Source organism: Grammomys surdaster, unplaced genomic scaffold (genome assembly GCF_004785775.1).
Source record: "Grammomys surdaster isolate TR1022 unplaced genomic scaffold, NIH_TR_1.0 257, whole genome shotgun sequence".
Taxonomy (NCBI): Eukaryota; Metazoa; Chordata; class Mammalia; order Rodentia; family Muridae; genus Grammomys; species Grammomys surdaster.
This window is the reverse complement of record NW_021604698.1, coordinates 4,915,302-4,926,737: the sequence shown is the minus strand read 5'-3', so window position 1 is coordinate 4,926,737 and position 11,436 is coordinate 4,915,302. Positions and strand designations below refer to the sequence as shown.

Sequence of the window (11,436 nt, the reverse complement as noted above, 5' to 3'; positions counted from 1 at the left end):
AGGACACACCTGTGCTGTGTATGCCCACACTAGTCTATAAAGGACTTTAACACAGGAAAATGACGAGCTACTATGAAAAACATCAGGACCAGATAAAAACTACAACTCAACACAACTTTGTGTTGGGAAGAAAGGGTACAATATATAATTATGTGCAATGTAACCATTATCCTGAGGTTCCCAAGAACAGATTGAGCTTCCTAGTGAAAATCTTACAAATTTAAAAAAAAAAGGCCAACCCACTTGTGTTGGTCAGCTTTTGTCAACTAACCTAGACTACCTTGGAAGAAGGACTCTAAGGAGCTGCCTCTAACACAATGGAGTGTGGTGGGCACATCTGTGTGGCAGCATCTCTTGATGACTTACTAACACAGGAGGCCCAGCCCATTCTGGGCAGTGCCATCCCTAGTCAGGTTGAGCTTGAACAATACAAGAAAGATGAGCAAGCACAGAAAGCATGCTAGTAAGCAGCATCCCTCCATCACTCTCTGCTTCAAGCTCCTGCCTTGAGTCCCTCAGTGGTGGACTACACTTTCTAAACAAAATAAGTCACTTCTCCCCACATTGCTTCTGCTCATGGTTTTAGCACAGCAGGAGAGAAGCCAACTAGAACAGCATATATCACATCTAGAGATTTACATTGAGGAGATAATTTTTAAAGTTCACTACAAGGACTGTTGCACCTATAGTACAACTGTGGAAAAAACAAAAACAATTTATGTTCAACAAAAGCTTATCAAAAAACACACTACAGCTTTCGAAAACAACGACAACATTGATAGTAACACGTAATGGAAAAATGTTCCTGCTACAATGTTGGGTGAAAAAGTGATCCAGAGAAGAAAAGTCCTACCAACTTTTAGATTTTAATATACACAGAGGGTTGACAGGATTTATGACAGGGTGGGAAAGTCTTGGTTCTTTGTAGGATGGCAGAGTTCCAGATGAAGTAACTACTGATAACTGAATCACTGACACTCCAATCTCCTAGTCAAGCTATCTCACGATGTACAGATTCTTCAATACGAACTGCCCATGGTAGGATTCCTTCATCCTCAGCAGACTTGAGTTCCTCCAAGGTGAAGGTTGCTTGTATGCAGAACAAATCTTGAGGTAAGACCATGGTTTGCTCTGAGGAAACTAAGGCAGAGGTCTTACTGTGTATTTCTGAGCCTTAGTAATGTCTTGTGGGAGAGAGGTGGCAGCAGCAAGATCTCTACTTGAACATAAAATGCCACAGGCATGAATTTACAACTCCCTGTCCCCATATGGAATCCTGGGTATTTGTTTCTGTTAGTGATGGAAAGCCAACTTTGATTCTCTGTCCTCAAAAGTCTATAAAATAATCCCTACAACAACTCCTCTCCTTTTAACTAGATTAGCCAAAGCGAGTTCTGCTGCTTGTAGCCAAAACTGTTATTTAGTATAAGAGAAAAGACTGGCTCTCCCCTGTCTGGTTGCCATTGCACAGCAGACGATGACAGGGTCCTCACTAACACTGTGTCCCAGCAGACAGGAAAGATCAAATGTCTCTACTGGAAAAGATGCCTGTGAGATACAGAAGTCCTGAATGCTCATAATGAATTGAATTCTTCCCTTTACGTGCATTTCATGTTGGGAAGATGTACGGAATATAAAATACTCTTGGCATGAAACAGACACTCTGTTTTCGTAACCCTATTTTAACAGAAAATATGAAACTCTGAGCTTCTAACTTTCTTCAAACTCTGTCACATACTTTCAGACAGCCAACTCTAATTTTTATACCTGCCCACCATTATTAAAAAAGGCAATGTCTAGTAAACAGGCAAAATTTCACCATGAACAAACATGGGAGGGGAAACTGCCTGAACAGCCCCATCCCTGGCTCCCTCATGACTGTGGGCAGCACGTGTGCCTTGTAGAACATCAACTGTGAGCATCATGGGCTCCAGATCCTCAGTGTTTCAAATGCAGCCAGGCCACATCAACCGAGAACCTCCTTTTCCTAACATGTCACTTGGAGCCATGCTAACACCCATGTCTAGGACCATCAAGAGCAAATCTAGCTATAACAAGTCCTCCCTGCCTGCAGAGTTAGGCATGCGTCCACTAAGTGCTCTCTACATTTGTGATACCTCATGATCTAGGAAGACACTCAAAACCTGGGACTCACTATGCCAAAACTTATGCTGTTGCTTTCTTCATGATGACATAATGGAAATCCACATTAAAAAAAACTTTTGCATACAATAAAAATTAATGACACCGTTGGAGTTCATTTTCCCTTTGTGCACACGGTCAGATGTAATTCACAGATCACTCCTAGAGCAGCCCTCAGCCTTACTGACAGTCAGGGGTGTGCTGGTGTCATGCCCACGGTGCTTTCCCAATTACTTGAAAACACCAGCAAAGACTAGCAAACTCTGGCCTTTGAAAGGCTGGATGGCGAATGTTTCCAGTTTCCTGAGCACACACTGTCCGCTGTAACCACAGTAGAGTTCTGTCTGTGACAGGACACAAGCTGCCTGAGTGACAGCATATAAGTAGATGTGTGAGCCTGCATCTCAATAAAACTCAATGACTGAAACATGGGTGGGAAATCCTGGGCTTAACAAAAGAATCCTATTTCACAAATGAAAAGCTATACAATACAAAAGCTAACACGTTAGAATACATACCCCTTCTCATCAACTGGGCCTGCGTGTTGCTCCTTCACTGGCTTCTGTGGTTTCTTCTCTTTTTTCTTCAGATATTCCTTTAATTTTTCTGCTCTATCAAGATATTCTGTACACTTGGCCCTGATGCTTTGCTTGGCTTTATCACCTTGCGCTTCGTCTGTGGAAAGGAATGAGACACCATTTCATTGGTTTTTGTTGTAGTCGGATATGGAATGTCCCCACAGGCTCCCTCAGGCTCCTGTATCCAAATGTCTTCAGTGGGTGGTATTACATAGGAGGGTTATAGAACATTTAGGAGGTAGAGCCTTGCTGGAAGAAATATGTCACTGGGGTGGGCTCTGAGGTTTTATAGCCTGGCTCTGTTTCCTGTTGTCTCATCTCCCATGAGTTGGTGAGATGTAGTCAAGCTAACTTCTGGATGCCAAGGCTGGCCTCATCCTCCTGCTGCCTTGCCTTCCCTGTGATGATGGGCTGGATCCCCTCTGGAACTGTATGCAGACAAGAATTAAGCCTTTTTTCCTGAACCTGTTTTCTGTCAGGGTATTGTATCAGAACATCCAGAGAAAGAGTCAAATTAGAGATCTATTCATTAACCAGGAGGAGGGAGGAGAAGCTTCTCTAATTCATCATATCCACTGACCATCAACCTTCTTTGATTCCTTTCCACCCAGGGTAGGAGGACAACACTGGGTTTGAGTTTACAAACAAAACAAAAAACTAACAGCAAAACAGTAGATATTTTAAGTTAATATTATATAATAATCAAGTAACAGTCTATAGGTTTCAAATTCTTCCCTTAACTGTTTGCAGACAGCTAAACACCGTTTATCTCACTTAAGACCAAACACAAGAGAGACAACAGACAACTGTGACTGTACAGTAGGGATTATTAAAAGCTGACAATTGGAGGACTAGGAAAGTGGAAGCTGAATTTGTTCTCGGTACACTGCATCTATTGATAGAGAAAATTAATCCAAGTGAATAAAAATTTTGATATAAAAGATGATAAATAGTAATTAACTATTTCTTTCTTTCTTTTTTTTTTTTTAAAAAAAAAAAAGACATTTATTTTATATATTAAGTACAAAGCTACTCTCTTCACACACACCAGAGGAGGGCATCAGTTTCTATTACAGATGGTTGTGAGCTACCATGTGGCTGCTGGGAATTGAACTCAGGACCTCTAGAAGAACAGTAAGCACGCTTAACCACTGAGTCACCTCTCCTAGCTAACTGTCTCTATTAACACCTTTGTCTGCTTCATTTCAAAGTCTACAAAGAAACGGAAAATGTACACATTATGTGGACTACCAACAGAGTAATTTTTCTATATTAAAGCTTCTACTGTAGCTATTTTGAAATGTGGACTTTAGCAATAAGGGCAACAACATATAGGACTATCTGTCTCTTATGTATTATATTTCATTCTCAATTTTATTTTAACATATACCCTCCCCTCCTTTCAAATTAAAAACCTCAGATTACCCAATGGCGCTAAATTTAAGGTTAGTGATGGAACTCACAGGTTTTCATGTACTTGTTTCTCAGTGTTGAATATCCAGTTCCCAGAACAGAGCTTGGCTCATAATAAACATCAAATATGCATTTGTTAAATAAACTTAATACCTCCCAACCTATTTTTACAAGGAAATAATTTTCAACATATGCTCAGAAAATGGTTGTTCAAACATATAATCCAGCCAGATTATCTATCCATTAAATAAAGTTCTCTCTACTGAATGTACAATAAGATACTGGTATATAAAGTAATAATTACAACAGCTGGCACATTTGTTAATAGTACTAAAAACTAGGAGAAAGGATTTTCTCTTTAATGGTGGCTTAGATCTTTAGAATTCTCTTGGCTTTGTATTTCAACTTTCAGAAATGTAACATTTCCCCCCATTTGGTGTGTACAGGTTTAAATAAAATAAAATATGTCTTACATTTAACAACGTGGAGAAAATACTGAACAGCATGTTGGTAGAGTTGGAGCGCTTCCTCATAGTTCCCAGCTTTGTCTTCCTGGGCTGCTTTGCTTGCAAGATCGATTGCTTTCTGTGGGAGGGAGGCAAAACAATACACTTAAAATGAAAGCATAAATCTTAAGTTTGAAGCAAATAACAGCCCCCAACACACCGGGGGGCGAGGGTGGGGTAGTGCAGAGTGTATTTAATTAAAAAGGAATAGTTAGGGAAACTAAGTACTGTTAGACTGGAGACATGGCTCAGGGGTTAAGGGCACTAGCTAGTCTTCTGAGAAACCAGGGTCCAATTCTCAGTACCCACATAACCTTTGTAGTTCCAGGTCAGGGGATCTAACACCTTCTACTGACCTCTGTGGGCACCAAGCACACACATAGTGTACACATAAACAAGCAGGCATAAGACCTGTACACATAAAATAACTTAAAGCATTTGAAGAAACCCTGGTGCTGTCTTGCCTAAAGCATAAACAGAATGCAGAGATTAAAATCCCCTATAGAACAATGTGTTATCAATACTCTGAAAGGTTCCCAAAACTATACTGAGCAAAGACATTAAAAAAAAACAAAATAGAATCACATCAAAGAATATTAAAAGGTCATTAAAATAATATTGCAAAATTTTAGAAACATGGAAAGTATTTGAAGGGCATTTGTTGATGATTTGATCCAGATTCATTTTCTACCTTTTCACATCCTCTGTGGTAAGAACTACTATGGAGATTAAAGAAGGAAGACCTTCCCAGAAAGAGAACCACAGAAATATAGACAAGCAACTATTTAAAAGTGGTAGAGAACCAACTCTACGATGAAAAAGTGGTATTACAGCAAATGGACATCCACGAGGAAACAAAAAAAAGAATCTTACCGTGAATCCCATATGTCTAGCAAAAACTAACTCAAAATGATCACAGACTTAAATATAAAACTTTTAGAAAACAAAACCAAAAAAAAAAAAAAAGAAAAAAATGTTCTTAGATTTAATACCAAAAGAACAACATATAAAATGAAAAGATGTCTACGTGGAACATATCAGTTAAAAATATTTGTTCTCTCAAAGATTCTGACAGCATGATGAAAAGACGTAGTACAGACTGGAGACTGCTGTGAAATACTAGACAAAAGAGAAACATCTACTAGAACACACAAAGGGGTCCTGAAGACATAAGAGTTTGAAAAGAATTTATTAATGGGCCAGAAGACGGCTCAGCGGATAAAGGGTTTTGCTACCCAGCCTAATTGATTCAATATACCCACACAGTAGAAGAGAACCAACTCTTGCAAGATGTCCTGACACATGCATTTTAAAAACAATTCAGTTAACTAATACATTTCTCCAACGAGACCATATAGATGGCATACCATCATGGGCCATTTGAGTAATGCAAATTAAAACAACAATGAAAAAAGCAGACATCCATCACAATGGCTAAAAGTCAAACCAGCGACAACATCAATGCTGGTAAGAATGCCGGGAGTGTGTAATGGTTCAGCAGTTCTGGAGAACTGGCTTGTGTTTACTGAACAAAATATATATCTAATAATATAAACAAAGAATTGTACTCCTAGGCAACCCTCCAGAAAAGGGACGATTTATGTTCGCACAAAACTTGTACATAAATGAATGCTCCAGATAGCCTTCAGTGCTTTCATGGCTAAACTGTTCCCAAACTGCACAGAAAACACATAAACACGCACAGAAGTACAGGTCAAACTAGGGGATGAGTAAGAACTGCAGAGGGTGTCAACATCAATATCCTGATGTGATACTGTACCAGTTTTACAACATCCAACTGCAGGAAGGGTTCACCAGATACCTCTGATCACTTCTGAAAACTGTGTGTTATCTCAAAATAAAACTTTTTACAGGGTTTCTCTGTGTAGCCCTGACTGTTCTGGAACTCACGGAGATTTGCCTTCCTCCACCTGGCTTTCAAAATAAAACTTGGATTAAGCTTTGTAATTTGTAGAAGCCGGAGAGCTGTTCCAAGGCATCTCTTTCAGAGGTCCTGGGTTCAGTTCCCAGTACCTGCATGGTAGCTCACAATCATCTATAACCTGTTCTCCAGGAGATCCAACGTCCTCTTCTGGCCTCCATGAGCATTAAGAACACACATGGAACACAGGCATAAAGCAGACAAAATACCCATACACATAAAATGAAATAAAGTGTAATTTAAAATATATGCCGACATATGAAAATAAGGAACAAGCATGAACACTCCAATGGGAAGAGAGCATAGGCATGGGGCCAGTGAGAAACACTTATAGTAAGGACGCCTGCCACCAGGACTGATGACTTGAGTTTGATTCCTGGGAACCATTCAACAGAAAATGAGAACAAACTCCTCAAAGTTGTCCTCTGACCACCCACAAATGTGATGACACATGCTTGTATATATGTACACACACAACAACAACAACAAACAACAATACTCATACACAAATAAAGACAAGAATATAAATTCACAGTAAAATGTTCTGATTTGGTTAAACTAGATAGTAAAACACCTCTGGGAAGGAAAGAGAGAATACAAATATATGAATGATACTCTTCAGGGTCCACTACACCTAAGGATATAAATGACATAAAGGTCACTCCAAACTCCGCAACCATCACACAGGAATACCATTATACTTGGAAGCATGTGCTGTTACAGAGATGCCAGAGGGACTACATTTCTTTTATAACATTTTAGAACTGACAAAAATGAACTTGTTTTATGTTTCACAGTTCAAATAGCAAGACTTCAAGAACAAGTCTTCCGAAGTTTTTAAATTAAGCAAGATATAAAAAAAAAAATCACAGATATGGCTACCTAGTGTTTAGAAGAAACTGCTCACATAAACACATACTCTAAAGGGTCAGTGGTTAGGCCACATGATAAGTTCCTTATTCAGACAAATTGCTCCAGATTATCTTGAAATCTGTTTCTTCACTCATTCTCCTCACTCAGCTCACAAAGGGTAATTGATCACTCTCTGTCACTGAGCTACGAGCCCAGTCTTCCAGGGCTGACTTTTCCTTATGTTCAGGAGTCCATTTCCCCCATACTCTTTGACATTTACTGCCTCAGTAAGGTACCACTGTTGGTGGGGCCCTCCCCTAAAGAAAAGCATGTTTAAGCTCTATCTCAGATCCACAGATACAGCATCCCATTAATGACACAGCAGCTGTCTTGGGTCCTTAGGTTTCTCTCTGGCTGCCATCTTAGCATCTCTTTACTTCCACAACAAACTCCCAAGGGAAGTCCCAGGTTCACTTGGATGTCGTAGTCTTCCATTTCTTTTACAATGCTGTCCTTTCACTGCCAAAGCGCATGCTCACCTAACTTCCTCTCTCAGGACTCAGCACAGTAACAAACACTCAAACAGTTCAAGATCAGTTCAAATCTCAACTTCTCTTCTGTTTCTCCATGCACGCTTGCCTTCTATCTTTAGAAGCAACTTACATACATGCAATCATTTTATCCATACCTAATAAACAGAGAACTCTTGTAGAAAACTCAGACTACTCTTCTCTCACGTTTTAATGGAAGACACAGACTAGTCTCTTTCTTAGAAATTCTTTGTGCCAGCCTTTGTTGTGCATTTCAAATAGGAACCACCCTAATTTGGCTGGTCACGTCCTTCCACCACACAGACCTCGGTACACTGACAAAAGTCTGACTCTGAAACACAAACGTGGTCAAGTTCCAGCCTCTTAAGGCCTTAGTGCCAGAATGGTCCTACTGGTGCAACACACTCTCCAACTCCAACCATTCCATAGAAGGTTTTTGGATTTCTATGACCACCTGTACATGCTTCCAATGCCTATACTGTGTTCTCTCAGTTGCTCCTGATTTTATGTAAGTCCCTCCCTCCCTCCCCCCTCCTCTCTTGCGTGTGCGCGCACGCACAAACACACACACACAGGGACAGATGGATGGGGGTGAGGATGAGATTCTGGTATTTCCCCAAACCTTAGCAAGTTTATATGGACAACATCTTTGGATTCTACTTTATGTTCTCTGCAAGGTTTTTATTATATTTCTATAATTTTCTCTGCCTGGAAAGCATTCACCATTCTTCTTCAAGTACACTGAATTTTACAGTGAAAGAAAACCACAAGCTCATAAGCACAAAGACCTGGATTCAAAGCGAACCCCAACACTAATTTATGGCATGCCTTTGGGCACACTACCACCTCAAGAAGCTCGAGTTTCTAATACTGTGAAACTGGAGTAACACTGGCCTTGAAGAGTTGTTCTGAGGAGTCAATGAGATCACATCAAACACTGAGCCAATTATAGTTAGTGCTCATTTTATCTGAGATCACATCATCTCAGAGAAACAGGTCCCATTTATCTCTGGAAGAGTGAGCTCCGCCCTTCCTGGATGCCAGCTCACGCTAACCTCTATCTGTTATAATCTGATGGAATTGTATTTAAATTCTGGTGGGATTTTGTTGTTGTTTGTTTAGTTATTTGCATTCTGCGTTAGATTAAAAGCATCCATTTACAGAGATTTTGGGGGAAATTACTTATTTAACAATTCTTCATCTAAATTTCCTTGGTTAGAAAATGAAAAAGGCTTATGGAGAACCACTAACCAACCACTAACACAACTGTAGCAAACACCCCTCTTCCTTATCACTCACAGCTACACCTTTAATATTTTTCAGTCTCTATCTGGCTCACTAAAATACATCCATCAATCCAATTAAAACACTATGCATTCTGGTTACAGAATCAAACTACAAATGTTAAAGATGAATACCACAGACGACATCATCTTTAATATCTAAAGGAAAGCTTCACCAATTAATGAATACATTCACAAAGCAAAAACAAAACCAACAACAAAAAACCCCAACCCCCGCCCCTGCCAAAAAAAAAACAATCAAAACAAAACCCCAGCATTTTTTGAATAGGGCTACAAAATATGGGGTTACAAAACCTCAGTGGAAAAGATAAACATACGTATTAATGACCAGCTTACTCTTAATGCTTAAAATTGAGCCATGGCCACATTTACACCTCATTAAAGATAACAATCATTCATTTACATTTCTTCAGAATCAATTACCCTATGTTAAGGAAATACATTTATATTATCAGTGTTACTTATACCAGACACTGAGCAAATACCTATTTGACTCCCAGAAGACCAATACTGAAGGGTATTTTGTTCTACTCCCTGGTAACAAACTAACTAACCCTACTGGGCTATAGAAGTCTCCGATATCCAGCCTATCTTTTGGACCCCACTGACAAACCAAGGCTGATGGGAGACAGTATTAGAAAGAGTTGTCAATGAACACCGTTCTAGGAAGCAGCAATAACCTTTTTCTAACATTAGCTATCTTAGAGATCCGAAAGGTACGTAGAAAACACTGTGGTTTTTCTTTCTTTCTTTTTCTTTTCTTTTTCTTTCTTTTTTTTTTTTTTTGCGATGAGGGAGGGAAACTGAAGATACGGATTAAAACAGTCCTTGATCTTAAGTAATTTGGGAGAACGTACATAAGAACATACTCTTAATGAATTCACGGGGATGGTGTGTTGGCTCGCTCTAACCTAAGGTTCTTGGACTATTCTCTTCACCGGATACACGGACGTCTTTGTTAACCGAGAAGAGCACCTTATTCTAAACTGGACCAGAGTAGTACTTTTGAAAAAAAAGAAATTACGCTTTTTCCTTTCTTCCTGGTAGAGAGACTGGAGATCTTCCTGATTGGAGAGATCGGCCCAGTTCGTTCTAAACTCTGCTGTTTTGTTTTCCAATATCCCAAGCAAATCAAGAATCCCGTAGACTTTGAGGCTGAGGAGATGGCAAGCCCGTCCCCTCCGGGAAGCGCCCCTTCGCCCAGGTCGGGTCTGCGCGGCCCCGCCCTCCTCGGCCGGAGCCAGGGGCGCGGCCGCTTCTCCGCCCCCGGCCCCCACCCCTTTCCTGCGGGTTCCGGCTCTCTCAAGGGGCCCAGAGGGGCCGCGGTACCTGGAGGTTGGTGCCCGTGGACGCCATAGTGGAGATCCGAGGGGTCCTCTAAGGACGAGGCCGGCCGGCAGCAGCGCCGTCGAGCCGAGCCCGGGTCACAGCCGCACCCCTCCGGAGGCTGGCGGCTCTGAGCCCCCAGCGGCAGCCCCGGTTCAAGAGCCGTAAATCCAGCAGGAACTCCGGCCGCCACCCGACCCTCCTCACAAAACTTCCGTAATTCCGAGCCCCTGAGGGCTCTGGTCCCGCCTCTGGCCCGGACACTTCCGCTTCGTCATCCGCACACGCGCTAACCCGTCGCCCAGGATGCGTTTCGCCGCAAATGAACTCTCGCGAGATGAGAACAGGAAGCCATGATGCGGAAGTCGGGTTGGGCGCATGTGTGGGGATCTGGATTGACTTTTGGCGCAGTAAAAGGGACGTTAGTAGTTAAAACTGATTAAAGTGTGAGAAAAGTGTGTGGTTCAGCTAATGTATCGGGTATTAACATTTTAGTTTTGATAAACATATTACAGTCATTTTTAGATGCTAGTAGAGAAAGCTGGGTGACGTAGGTTGCAATTCTCTTGTTTGCAACTCTCCTGCAAACGTTTCAAACTAAGTTTTTCTTTTTGAAATTACTGCTATCTGTCTCTTACATTCTAGCACAATAATATATTTTTTGTGTATATAAAATGTAAATGGAATCTTCACCCCTACTCACTTGTATTTACAGTACTGGGAGGTACTTTGCACAGTACCAGGGGAGAAAGGTAGCCATCACATCGTGGAACCTACTAAACTACCTGCAGATAGGCTGGTTCAATACTGGCACAAATGTTG

General features: G+C 40.9%; 1 protein-coding gene across 1 annotated transcript in view; it reads right to left on the bottom strand.

Annotated features, from left to right (window-relative positions):
• Vps4b (vacuolar protein sorting 4 homolog B) overlaps positions 1-10,919 on the bottom strand; it is a 27,993-nt gene extending 17,074 nt beyond the window's left edge. Inside the window, exons 1-3 of the mRNA XM_028775618.1 lie at positions 10,618-10,919; positions 4,607-4,718; positions 2,661-2,817 (exon numbers count right to left, since the gene is read on the bottom strand). Of these exons, the coding sequence (XP_028631451.1) occupies positions 2,661-2,817; positions 4,607-4,718; positions 10,618-10,644 (296 nt within the window). The 5' untranslated portion in view covers positions 10,645-10,919. The remainder of the gene's footprint in view (positions 1-2,660; positions 2,818-4,606; positions 4,719-10,617) is intronic.
• Between the last annotated feature and the right edge of the window lie 517 nt (positions 10,920-11,436).